The following is a 14,043-nucleotide window of genomic DNA, read 5'->3' as shown; positions in this document are numbered from 1 at the left end:
GAAGCAAATCTACTAAGGAAAATGAATATTTTGTAAATAAATAAATAAATATATATATTTTTTAACAAAAGCACATTGCCTACAATTATTGGCACCCCTAGAAAATCTTATATATAAAATGTAAAAGAAGCATTTTTCCATTTATATTCTACTTATTTAAGTTACTCAGAGTGTCTGTGAACTTTAATCAGTAGTTCATGAATTAGTTTTTTTCAGGTATATTGTAGGTTAGACAGAGGTTAGATCCACTAGTCAATTTCCATCATGGGAAAGACAAGGGAATACACAAAATAAAAACAAAACAAAAAAAATATATATTTTAAATAAAACAGTACATTTAAATAAGTCAGTGAATGGCTATGTGAACTAGGTACTTGGTTGAAAATGGCCGTTTTTGCAATGAAAGGTTCTAATCAACTAGCCTAGCCAGGCTATTGATCAACTGGAATTGTGACAAACTTGGTTGGACAAACTGCATTTCGTTATCTTTGTACTTGTACTCTGCACAATGACAATAGAGTTTAATCTAGTATTTTAGGGTCTGTTTGTTTCTCAGAATAAATTTGCTTCTCTTCAAGATTGTTTTTTCCCCCTTATTGTCTCCGTTGTGTCAGCTTTACCAGGGGAGCAAATAAGAGACTAGTTGCAAGAAAGGCTCTCTGTGAGCTTGTTTGTTTCCTTTGCCAGGTGTGTTTAAACCTTTCGCTATTCTGTTCTTAAGTCCGACGTCACGGGTCCAACAGCTTTTTTTCATGAAAAGATGTTTACGGTACTAGCGCAGCCAGACAGTTTTTGCAACTTGTAGGCTTTGTCAACATCACCTCCGTTTTAGCATTTGTAAAACAAAATCGCAAGTAATTACTGTAGCTGTGCAGCCCATAGACTGTATATATATACAGTCTATGATGCAGCCAGATGATACAGTATATTAATGTCCAGGCTTCCGCGAAAAATAGGATTTGATTAGGTTGAGGCAACAAGTGAGAGGTAAGATGCCCATTTTCATAAAGGCTACTCAGTGTAGTGGAAAACAATTGGTTTATTTTACTGTCTATGGAGAAAAACGAGTGAGTCCGAAAACCGTTGGACCCGGAGAGAGATTTATTAGGTACTCCCAAGATGGCGCACATTCGGAAATTTGCGTTTGTGACATCAAATTTATGACGTTGGTGGCGAGTCGACACCTAATTATCCCATTATCAGTCAATTATGGAGGGCTGTTAACTCTGAGAAGATGAACATTATTAGCTAGGTGTGTTCCGTTCTAGAAAATCCTACTGATCTAAACGTTCAGTTCAGGCTAATTGGCTCTTAGTGGAAAAATGAAATGAGACTCAGGGAATAGGATAGATGATGTAATATTTTGGATGCCCAATTCTGGGTTGGTGTGTGTGTGTGTGTGTGTGTGTGTGTGTGCCTGTCTGTGTGTGTCTGTGTGTGTGTGTGTGTGTCTGTGTGTGTGTGTGTGTGTGTGTGTGTGTGTGTGTGTCTGTGTGTGTGTGTGTGTGTGTGTGTGTGTCTGTGTGTGTCTGTGTGTGTGTGTCTGTGTGTGTTTGTGTTCACTGACTTATTCATCAATGAGTCAGCTTGTTCCTGGTTGTAGAGCCAGGGCTGTAGGGCTCAGAGACATGTCATCCACTCTGACTCACTGCACTCTTCTAGGAAGTTAAACAAACCAAACCCCTAATACCATCGCTGCCGCTGATGATGGACACTGCTTCTAGTGGTTCGCCTTCTCTGCTTCCTCAACTCATCTGCCCTCCCCTGACCTGCTCTCTCGCCTTTCACCAGCAGGGGGAGCTATAGGCTTCACAGGAACATGGGTGCTCGGTAGAGATTCAGTGGTCACTCTCACTCATGCTGTGTAGCGAGTGTGGTCAGTTTATCTGTGTTTGTCTTTTTGGAGTCCTCTTTACATTGTTTAGTTTATTAATTAATTAATTAATGTATTTATTTATTTATTTATAGATTATATTGAATTAGATGTAAAAATGAAAAAATTGAATCAGATGTAAAAATAAATAATGGACCAAGGATGGTGATGTTGAAGGAGCCCATTTCTGGTGATGCGATGCCAGTGATGTTGATGATGACTGGGTTCAAGTCTCCTGTAAGATTGTATATCTTTCTCAGACTCCTGTCTCCACTCAGACAGATGAGTAATAGATATTATTGGACCGCACGACTCCTGAACAGAACTGGCCCAGATCAGGGCCATGTCCTGAGCTGCCCCAGCCACAGGATATGCATCTGAGCAGCTCTTATCATCTCCAGAAAACAACAGATGCTCAGCACTCCGCTCTGATTTTGTGTGTGCGTGCGTGCGTGCGTGCGTGCGTGCGTGCGTGCGTGCGTGCGCGCGTGCAGTAGGGGTTTGTTTTGCTAGCCAGAGATTCTGTTCGGTGCCATATTAGCCCCAAACATCGGGCACTGTGGACCAGATCAGGCCTGTTGTCCCAAAAGCATCAGAATGTGCTGAGCATCATAGCTAAACAGAATGTGCTCAATATGTTTCAGTCATTTCAAGTCTGCCATGCATGGCACAATGACGCTTTTGGGACAGTGTGATGGAAAACATTATTATCATTGTAATATGTGTGCTTACAAGTTGCTGTAGACATAAATTGACCCTTGACCACCGACACTTAAGTCTGCAGACACAGAATGCTCTAGTTCACACCAAGAAAGTTCAGTGTGCAAGAGTTCAATTTAAAGTGGAACTTACTGCAAAAAGATTTTCCTGACAGACAGGCATGACAACTGTAGTCTAAAAGCCAGATTTGTAACAAGACGAAAGCATTGAGGATTGCTGCAGAAAAGAGGTGAAGATCAATGGTGTGAATTGATTGTTGAGGGCTGTTGCAAAGTTTTGCCTGAGGTTTCAAAATATGAGTTGTGTCACGGTTGTTAGATTCAATCTCACACAATCTCAGTCTCACACAAACTTGTGAGTGTACTAGCATTTCATATTGACTATCTCATTCAGATTGCAGCGGATCGTGATGAAGCTTGTGATTTATACCTCTAACAACACATTGGTTGCATAGCTTAGCCAGCAAAGTAAGTTGGCTAGCCAATCATCAGGACAGTTATGTTTGTTTTGTTACTTCATTATTAGCATACACTGATGATAGATAGATAGATATATAGATAGATAGATAGATACATACATACATAAATAGATACATAGATACATAGATAGATACATTATTGATCCCCAAGGCAAAATTCAAGACACTGGAGATGTATTCAAACTGTCTCTCCTCTCGGAGCAAAACTCTGACTCTGAGTCACTAGACGTCACAAGCGCTGTGAGGTAAAAGTGTTCCAAAACCTTGCAAAGTGCGATATGACACAGCTAATCTTTTGCCAGTGCCTTGTGACCATGTTCATAGTTAATGGCACCATTTACCGTGACTATACCGTAAGCACATGCTCTAGTTCATTGAGTGATCTAGTTCTCTCTGTCTGAATGAACAGAGACTCTTGACTTGCACTAAAGTCTACCGCAAAATGTAGGCAATCTGTTTTGCCAGTTGGAATAAACATTTCCAGTATGCGCTGGTCTGTGGTTAGGTCAGATCCCATTTGTTTACTGTGCAGCATTTGATGGTGTAAAACATCACAGCAATTCCCCCGATGGTTGATAGCCACTTACCGATTATCGTCATTCTACTGTACTGTTCATTTTGAAATGGCATCAGTGTGTTTACTTGGAAAGACCACTGTATATTTCCACATTTGTATTTCCATCATAAGTTTGGTCTTAAATTGAATTTAGACGTACTACTAAAAGGTCTTCAGAAGCCTTAAATTGAACTTGTTTATACCTATAGACGCCCTGATACTGTATGTATGTGCAGTGTGTGTTTGTGTGTGTGTGTGTGTGTGTGTAAACAGTATGTGCGTGTTGTATAACTTAACTGTTGTATATACAGTGTGTGTGTGTGCTGTGTATCTGTTGTACATACTGTACAGTATGTGTATATAATATATATGTGTGTGTTATGTCACTTATCTGTTATATGTTAAGTGTATAAGTTATGTATAGTGTGTGTGTGTGTGTGTATGTGTATGTGTGTGCTGTGTTTCTAATGGGTTCCAGTGTTTCTCCCTCTCAGTAGTACACATTAACCTGCATAGAGAACACTACACAGATGTAGTCTTCTCTGTGAGTAGTGTTTGCTCCGTTTGTTCATGTGTTGTGCGAAGTACTCACAGAGCTTTCCCCTTTCTCTTTCCTTGTATGTCTCTCTCCATCCATCGCTCCCTTTCCTTTCTCTCTATCCCTCCTTCCCTCTGTTCTCCCTTCTTCTCTCTCTCTCCCCCCCTCCCTCTCCTCTTCTCTCTCCCCCTCCCTCTGTTCTCCCTCCCTCTCTCTCTCTCTCTTCCCCCTCGCTCTCCTCTTCTCTCTCACCCCTCCCTCCCTCTGTTCTCCCTTCTTCTCTCTCTCCCCCCCCCCCCCCTCTTTCGTTCTGCTGACCGCAGTGCGCGCTATGGGAGTCCTAAACGCCAACTGCAGTTCTACAGGTACCGCTCTGCTTTCTGCTCCCTGCCTGCTGTGTGTGTGTGTGTGTGTGTGTGTGTGTGTGTGTGTGTGTGTGTGTGTGTGTGTCAGTGTGTGCATGAACCAAAAAAACACTTGTCTGTGTTGAGTGAAACCTGCAAACCCCTGTAAAAGTATGGACGTATGGTAATTTTGGGATCATGGTAAGTTCATAAATGGTGTTTCACTCTCTGCAGTTGCCAACATGAGTAATTCCACTTTGGTCAATTTAGACCAAATCAGCGGCTCTGTGTGGGCTATGGTGGATGAGTCCATATACCTGCTGTGTTACATGTTTTCTGAACCACATATCAGGTTTATATGTTCATGAAACACTGCAACCAAACCATTGTCTCAATGACATGCTAACACGTCAGAGCCTGTTTATAAACCTGCATTTTCAAAAAAAGAAAATCACTACCACGAACAAACAAAACATATGACTGGTGGCTGACTCCTCCCCACATGTCTGTATGAACGCCTGGCTGATGTTGAGCGATACACACCCTTTTCTCTCTTTACATTTGTTATGCCCATGCACATTCACATTCACACACATACACACACACTCTATCACTCTCTCTCACTCTCTCTGTCTCTCTCTCACTTTCTCTCTCTCTCTCTCTCTCTCTCTCACTCTCTCTTTCACACACACACACACACACAAACACACACACACACACACACACACACACACTTTGTCCCTACTTCTGGCTCCTAGTGAGGTCTGATATCATATCTTTACGGCGGTGGATTAATGTGTGGAGTGCAGATGGGCTCAGTAAAAAGCCTGACTCTAGCGGGGGGTGTCTGCCACTAATGACTTCTCTATTGAATTTTCATTTCTCTGCCATCTCTGCACATTTTTTCTCTCCTTTTAAGCTCAAAGTGTCAGTTAGCCCCACGCCCATCGTATCAGGAATCGATCAGCACACATATTCACACACGAAGTATTTTTCTGATGATTGCGCGTGCATACACACACACACACACACACACACACACCTACACACCCCTATTTGGCGGACGTCAAAAAAGCAGCTTTGCTGTTTTTCCATCACTTTGTTCGAGATGACGGGATGTGTGATCTTGCAGGATTAGTTTTCTGAAACCTGACTCTAACAGGGAAGCTACACCCTGGCGCATAACTGGCGCATAGTCTGCTGCAACAGTTACTGTAGCTTCCACTGTAATCGATGAAGGTACTGTAGCTCTCCTGGAAATCCAGAGTTCTTGCAATTTGGATTTGCTCAGCGAGTCACTCTGGCTGTCAGTAATGGTGCTCATTACCCATTCTGTTGGAGCCGAGCTGCACCAGTCACCTCTGTGTATCCGATCCAGGAGGGCCAAAGGCTAAGAGCTAAGTAGACGACGACAACGCTGCTACGTTGAAGTCTGGGATCAGCCAGTAAACCTTGGTGGTCGTAGTGTTATCCAGTTGTATGCAGTGATATTTTAGAATGCATGCTTGGCACCGCCAAGAGTTGGGAATGGAACGCTTCAGTTAAGCGCCTGGTATAGCTTCCCTTGTAGCTGTTATTGCAATGGTCTTCACCTCCACCTGTCTCTGTAGAACTTCTCTTGAAGTTCTAATGACAACCCTATAGGCCTTTCTACACTAAAATCTTTAATTGTGCATGTGTATTACTGATGAGGATACTCATCTGATTCACATTCACACAACAGACTACAGACTCGGTATACAGATCTCTTGCAGTGCTTAATTTAATTCAAAAGTTCTCATTCAATCGCACAAAAGGATTGTGTTTTTATCTCATCGCAAGACATTGTGTCCATCCCAAGCACACCCGTGTAGATGGATAAACAGCATTTGATGGGATTGCTCTCACATGTGCGCTGGAGTGAAAATGCAGTTCGTCTTCATCATGTCAGTGGCTTTTGACCACTGTGGTCTTTGACATTCCAAACGATTCCTTCCTGAGCTAAGTGTTCTTGAGTGAAGAGCCATCTCCTTGACTCTGACTCTGATTGGCTGTCCAGCTGTCCGTTGCCGTGGTATTGACTGCAAACGATGAATATTTCATCCTCTGAACCCCTGTGTTCCCCCCCTAGAGAGGAGAGATGGTGGTGCCAGTGTTTGTGTGGTTGGAGATTTATTTGAGACTTTCAGATGGGGATGAGTGGAAACTGGAGCACAGAGCTGTCATGCAGGCCCAGTCTGTGTGGATGAGTGTTCCAGTAATGGGCTCCTGATGGACATGCAAGCGATGTGGCTTACATGAGGTTATGTCGTGGGCAGAGGAACCTCTGTAGCCATTATCGACTAACTAGGAGGAACCAGCAGAGATTTTCCACAGAGGGGCTTCACAAGGGTAATCCACGTCAGGTGCTGGGCTAGTCCTATGTAGGAGATGCCCAGTTAGTCAGGTGTGTGTGTGTGTGTGTGTGTGTGTGTGTGTGTGTGTGTGTGTGTGTGTGTGTGTGTGTGTGTGTGTGTGTGTGTGTGTGTGTGTGTGTGTGTGTGTGTGTGTGTGTGTGTGTGTGTGTGTGTGTGTGTGTGTGTGTGTGTGTGTGTGTGTGTGTGTGTGTGTGTGTGTGTGTGCTTTGAATGTTGAGTTAAGAAGCTACTCAGGTCATTGTCATTAATGTGCTCAGTGATTCACATGAGTGTGTGTGTGTGTGTGTGTGAGAGAGAGAGAGTGGGTGTGTTTGAATGTGTATAGTATGCTTCTTTGTATACAGTAGGTGTGTGTGAGAGAGTGTGCATGGATCCATATGTTCTCACATGGGTATCATTACTGCCTGTAGTGCCTCTTAGCATCCTTTCCTGTGGAACAATAATCAGAAGCTTTTAGTCCAAAAAGCTTCCGTTAAATAATTTAGGCCTGATAGTATTTGCTGTGGTTAGCAAAAAAAGGGGAAAAAAATAAAGAAGAAAAAAACAAAACAAGCTTGAGACCCTTGACTGCCATGAATAGATTTTTTCTCCATAGATTCCGATAGAGATGGGGTGTAGACAAGGGCAAGGGCGGGGTTGCAGGGATAGACCAGGGAGTGCTTGTGTGTGTGTGTGTGTGTGTGTGTGTACTGTATTAGGTGGCGTGTGGGTGGGTGGAGGTGGAGGGGGGGTAGCACTTCCTCTCTATGCACTAATTGGTTTAGATGCATCAGAGTAAGACACTCCCAGTTTGGGTGGAGGGGAGCGTGGCTGGCCGCACGACTGTCTTTATAAGAGCGCAGGGCCACCAGAAAAACCTCGCACATGAGCCGACCTCCTAGAAATCGGGTGAGTTTCATTAAAAAGGGAATCTGTGTGGGCCGGTACGGGTTTGTTGTGTGTGTGTGTGTGTGTGTGTGTGTGTATGTCTGCGTGCATGTGTGAGAGAGTGTAGGCGTATAGGTGTGTGTGTGTGTGCAGGCATGTGTAAGGGTCAGAGGGTTTTATTTTTCCCCTTTTTTGCTGTTTTTCGCTCGGCTTGAACGGACCCTGCATGGAGGTGCAGGCTTGCGGGCCTCGTACTCTACCCACTCCTTGAGCTTCCTACGCCTGGCAGCGCTGGCTCTTATCGGACGAGCGCTCCTTTTCCCGTTGTGTCCTGGTGATGATGGAGGTTGCCTGACTTTGCCTACCGTAGACCACATGAAGTTTGCCATGGAGATCAGGACCTGCAAATGTGGAGGATCAGCTATTCACTCTCCAGTCTAGACGCACAGATGTATCTGGATGGCATCAACTGCAAATGCTGATGCAGATTGAAGAAGACATATACTGTAGCCCTTGATGAGGCAGATGAGTTTTTAAGTTTCTCTGAGTTTTTCTTTTCTTAATATAGGAAGTGAACAGTTTACACCAGTGTGTGTGTGTGTGTGTGTGTGTGTGCAGTGTGTGCACTTTCAGCTTATCCAGCAGTTTCCACTGGGACCTAATGTGCTCAGGCAGTCCGGCAGTTTAGCTGAGTGGTGCTGAGGCTTCTCCTCCACTCTGTGGACCTTTAAGGGATCAATACAGGCATTGTGATGGAGCCGCTAACTCTTCAGCCTCAGCAGTAGCATTGCCGCTTAGCGCTAATGCAGCGGGTTAGCCGCGTGAAACAGATGTCCGCTTTTAGCCGGTGTCAGTGCAGCGCAAGGCTGTAAGGGCAGATTGCTGAATGACTGATGAGCCGATGGTCAAGTGTGTCGGATGTGGCACATAATTGGTAATGGCATTCACATTAAATGGACATGAATGGATGAAATTTGCACAGCTAACAACCATTTAGCCTAGCGATGGCACAAGGACTGAGTTACAGGTTAATGTATGCACTGAATTGTGTCCTACAATAATGTTCACACTTGTTTCAGGATAGATTATGGCGCAAGTGAAAAAGTTGGTGCTATAGTGCTGAGAAAAGGGCTGCTCTTTTTGTTAGTATTTGTATTATTTACCTTCACAGTTGGACTCATTAATGTAGTTTTGATATTGCTATCAATTTAATTAGGATAGCTGTCTCAAAGAAAGCAGTGTGGCAATACAGATTGTTGTACAGTAGTTTAAGTGCATGTTTTTTTTTTTTCTTTCTGAAGTTTGTTAGTTAACAAATCCCAGTGGTGCAAAGAGGTTAGCCTAAAACTTGATTTTGAATTGATATTTTTATTCATTTTGGATTCACTAAGGTGGTGACCACAGACGTGTGCATCACATTGTTTGACTTCGTCCGACCCTTAGGGTGGATGTTCTGCACACGGTCTCCTTGTAGAGTGCTTTCTTTTATCACCTCAGATATCAGATTCTCTACTGTGGTGCTTCTAAATGCACTAATATGGCACATTATATAAGTTGATACGGTGCTTTTAAAGTACATCATCTGGCCCCTAGGTGTATGGTGCTTTTACGCACTAATATACATAATATAAGTTAATATGGTGCATTTAAAGTACATCCTCTGGCCCCCAGGTGTATGGTGCTTTTATACGCACTAATATGGCACATTATGATATAAGTTAATATGGTGCATTTAAAGTACATCCTCTGGCCCCTTGGTGTATGGTGCTTTTATATGCACTAGTACTGTATGGCACATTATATGATATAAGTTAATATGGTGCATTTAAAGTACATCTTCTGTCCCCTAGGTGTATGGTGCTTTTATATGCACTAATATGACACATTATATGATTTAAGTTAATATGGTGCATTTAAAGTGCATCTCCTGTCCCCTAGGTGTATGGTGCTTTTATATGCACTAATATGGCACATTATATGATATAAGTTAATATGGTGCATTTAAAGTGCATCTTCTGTCCCTTAGGCGTAGTTCTACCTCCTGTTTGAAATATGTTGGTACCATTAGCCAGCTCCTGAGTCCTTTTAGTTGAGTAGAAATGCTCTACTGTCCCACTTCCATCAACTTTCATGGAGAGCTGTTAAATGTACTGTAAGGGTTACTGTATTGATTGGAGGGTATAGGGCCTGTTTTGGAATGTAGACAGCACCCAGTGATTAAATCTTTTTTTTTTTTTTTTTAAGAGACAATAAGTCTGAGATGCAATGAGCTATCAACTCATCGGAGAAGCTTAACTCTATTCATTGCAGATTGTGATTGTAAAGCTAAGCATTTAGCTGCCACTTTTATCCAAAGCAATTGACCGATACCAATGCCGGGGCCAGTCACCCTGGAGCAACTCAGCGTTAAGTGTCTTGGTTAAAGGAACACGCTGACTTTTTGGGACTTTAACTTATTCATCGTATTCCCCAGAGTTAGATAAGTTGATACATACCCTTTCCATCTCCGTCCGTGTAGTTATTTGATCTGACGCTTCCACTGCAAAGTGGCAGGTTTCAAATAGTCTACACCTTATTATAGTGACAAAAGAACTCCAACATTTTCCTCTTTACAGTACATGCTGTGATTTGTATAGTTACAATGTGTTCAAATCAGCCATTTTGTAAGCATAGACATACTTAGACATACACTATGTTTTCATTCAGGGAAATCACTGCTCCGTTGGGTTTGTAGAAGTAATTCGAGCTTTTCAGACAAATCACTCCGCCTGAATGTGAACATAGTTCCAAGTATGACTATGCTTAAAACATGTCTCATTTGATGTTGTTATTTGTACACATGGAGTTCTTTTGTCATTTTTGGGAGGTGTAGGCTATCAAAGCTGGCCACTTCGAGGCACTTCTAGGCTAGCGATGGGTGCGTCAGACCAAATGACTACTGTACACACACAGAGATGGGAAGTGCGTGTATTGTCTTATTTAACTCGGTGTGTTCCTTTAAGAGCACAACAGTGGCAGCTTGGAATCGAACCTGTGACTTGTGGCGGTATATATCTAAGAATAAGAGGAAATACTTGCAATCCATGTATTGTAACACCAGACAAATATCTGTCCAGTTGGCTTTTTCACCAACCGAGTTCTTTTTCACCAAGAGACCTAGTGTTTCCTCACGGGGCGAAACATGTTCATAGCAGCAGCGGCCTTTCATATTGCCTGTGCATGTTCCAGTGTTGTCCAGCAGGTGTCAGCATTGGCTCACTGCGTCGGTCTCTTGCGAAGTATGTGTGTCAGCGGCAGTGGAGATGGCTGAAGTGGCCATTGGTCTGATTGAGCGTCAGCCAGAACTCGGCTGATTTGTCAGGGCACCGCCATGTTTCCATCATCCCCCCCCCCCCCCCCCCCCCCCCTTCAGCTAACCTCACAATGATCCTCTTCGTTCACCCAAGTGTCATTTGCTGTGTGTGCGTGTGTGTGACACTGTGTGCGTGTGTGCGTGTTGATCTGTGCATGGCTGGATCCATAATCCCCTCTGCTGTTGTTATGCCAAATAAAACACCTTGCATGCATAGCCTATTAGCACCTCCCCATGCACACGCTCTCACACACACACACACACTCCCCCGGTCCGTTCCCCACCTGTTGACTGCTCGCTTCTAAAAACCTGTCCTCTCCTTCACCTTAGCACACCTGTGCATCTGCCATTGGATCCCAGAGAGGGAGAGAGAGAGAGAGAGAGAGAGAGAGAGACGGTAGAAGAGAGCAGAGTAAATGAGCGAGAGATGCAAATAAAGAGAGATGAAGAAGAGAGAGAGCGAGAGAGAGAGAGAGAGAGATGTAATGGAGCCAGGCTCTAATTACAGAATTGCACAGCTCCTTAGTTTTGGGACTCTCTCTCTCTTTTTTTTCTCTTTCTCTCTCTCTCTCTTTCTCTGTCTTTCTTTCTTTCTCTCTCTCTCTTCCCCCTTTTTGTCTCCTCCTTCTCCTCCTCTCTCTCCTTCTCTCCTCCATCCCTCCCTCCTGAAGGCAGGTGCTATTTAAGGCTCCTCCTGTGCCCCACTGGCTCTCCCAGCTCTGTGCTGACCAGCCCCAGATAGCCCAGCCTGCCTGAGCCTGCCCCTGCACCCCCACACCACCCCCCCACCACCACCAACCCCCCCCCCCACCCCCGTTGCTGCGCCTGCCTGTGCCTGCGCTGATCTCGCCCGGACCTGGTAGGGGGAGAGAGAGAAGGTGCGAGGGAAGGAAGGAGGGAGGGAGGGAGGGAGAGAGGGACGGAGGCTTGGAAGGGAGGAGTAAGTGAATGTATGCATGAAAGAGAGAGAGAGAGAGAGAGAGAGAGAGAACTGGAGAGAGTTACAGAGAAGTGTGTGTTGAGAGGGACTGTTGCGGTGAGAAGAGGAGAGGTGCATGTGTGTGTGTGCGTGTGTGTGTCTGCATTCAGAGAGAAACAGAGTGTGGAGGGGAAATAGTAGTGTGTGTGCACGTGAAAAAAAGCGAGAGAGAGGAGAGTGTGTGTGTAAAAGTAGCCAGGCGGTGCTGTGTAGCAGTCCGTGGCGGTCATGTTTGCGGGCGGCTACGCCGGCGGCTCCTCGTCCGTCGGCCGCCACCCGTCATCCGGCCACCCCTCCGACAACCTGCAGATCCCCAAACCGCCGGGCCCCGGCAGCGGCATCCGCAAGAGCAGCAGCAGCGGCAGCGCCGGCGGCGCAGGAGGAGGCGGCAAGATGCTGTCCATGTCCTACAGCGATAGCATCCGCTCCGGCATCAGCCGCTACCACTCGGAGCAGGGCCTCAACCAGCCGCCCGTGCCCACCGCCGCCTCGCGGCTGGCCGAGCAGGCCGAGCAGCAGCGGCTCCGCGAGCAGCGGCTGGCCGCCCAGGTCAAGAACATGGAGGACTTCCTCAAGATGAACTGCCTGGCGCTGGAGGAGTGCGTCTCCTTCCGCACGGGCATGAAGTACAGGTAAGGGGGGGGCAGCGGTCGGGCGTCGGGCATCGGGCATCGGGGCGGTTCGAGGTTAAAGAGGAACTATGCAGGATTGGCGATTTCATCTCTGGTTTCGGTTTCGTTGTTAGTTTTCGCTCGTTTTATGCTTGCATTTTCTCTGCAGAGCTTCCCCGACAGCTTTAGCGTGTATATTTATACATGTATAGGCTATATTCAAATATATAAATTGCAAGCGTGGTTCGTCGTCTCAGACTTCCAGATGTAAACAAAGAGCGATCGTCTCCTGCAGAAAGTTGCATAGGGTCTCTTTAAAGCTGAGCAAATGGTCGCTTCGCAGGGCACTTTAAGCACTTAAAACACCTGAACCTGCCAATACTGCTGGGACCTGAGCTGTGAAGCACAGGTTAGCCCTGGAGAGGGAATTGGGGACTTTTGATCTAATGCTAGTATGCTGCCTACCTGAAAGGCATTTAAAAACCTTGTAAACGCCACAAGTTGGCGATACTGTTGGCAGTGCCATGCTGTGAAAGGATTTCTTACGTTTTCTTGTGGTGAACCTGAACTGCAACACTACTGTACATAGTAGTGCATTACCTGCTGTGAGGAATGATCTGTGTGTGTTTACCTGTCCTTCAAATGACTATGACTGAAGGGCTCCTCACCAACCCAGCAATTGAGTTGTCGTCAGGTGAATCCTGGAATAGTGGCACGGAGTTCGGGCTGAGTGGCGTGTTTTAGTTTGTTTGTGATGATCCACAGCAGGTTCCTGTCCCTCTACGGGATGTATTATGGAATGTACTATGTCAGTAGTAGTAGCTGCACTGCGACATGTTGTGCCACATTTTTTCTCATTGACAACTGAATCTGGTGGTTTATGTCACACCAGAAAAAAGCTTCAAATATTTCTAAAATGAAAGAATATGAGGTTTTTGTTTATGTTCTGCTGCTGTGGGTTAGATATCAGGATGGTGTGCGAGTGAATGAGATCAAACGGCTCTTTTTGGGAGTGAGCTGAGAGTGCAGGAGGTGGGGAGGGAACAGGAAACTCAGACAGATCTGTCCCAGATCAGGCCCAGATCCGTTTCAGAGTCTCGAAGGTGCAGAGTCTGTGAGCACAGTGCTAGTTATTCTAGAGCTGTGTTTTTTTTCGACTTCTTCTTTGCCTTTTGTGCTGTTTAAGCAGTTTTTTGTTGATAGCATTTCAACATTAGCGCTCACTGTGACACACTTGTGGTGGAGTTTGTGCTGTTACAGCTGCCTTCAGCTGGCGTTCTATCTCTGGAACAACAACAACAACAACAACAACTGCCCTGCTGCTGGTGC

General features: G+C 45.1%; 1 protein-coding gene across 3 annotated transcripts in view; it reads left to right on the top strand.

The window, feature by feature from the left end:
* The window catches only part of kcnab2a (potassium voltage-gated channel subfamily A regulatory beta subunit 2a), a 139,602-nt gene that overhangs the window by 52,875 nt on the left and 72,684 nt on the right, over positions 1–14,043 (top strand). For 2 of the 3 annotated variants that reach the window (XM_062544354.1, XM_062544355.1), the window contains exon 3: positions 4,489–4,530. The exons of the other annotated variant lie outside the window; for it this stretch is intronic. In XM_062544354.1, the coding sequence (XP_062400338.1) occupies positions 4,489–4,530 (42 nt within the window). The remainder of the gene's footprint in view (positions 1–4,488; positions 4,531–14,043) is intronic. 3 annotated transcript variants of the gene reach the window in all.

This window comes from Sardina pilchardus, chromosome 9 (genome assembly GCF_963854185.1).
Source record: "Sardina pilchardus chromosome 9, fSarPil1.1, whole genome shotgun sequence".
Lineage (NCBI taxonomy): Eukaryota > Metazoa > Chordata > Actinopteri > Clupeiformes > Clupeidae > Sardina > Sardina pilchardus.
This window is presented reverse-complemented; position numbering and strand designations above follow the sequence as displayed.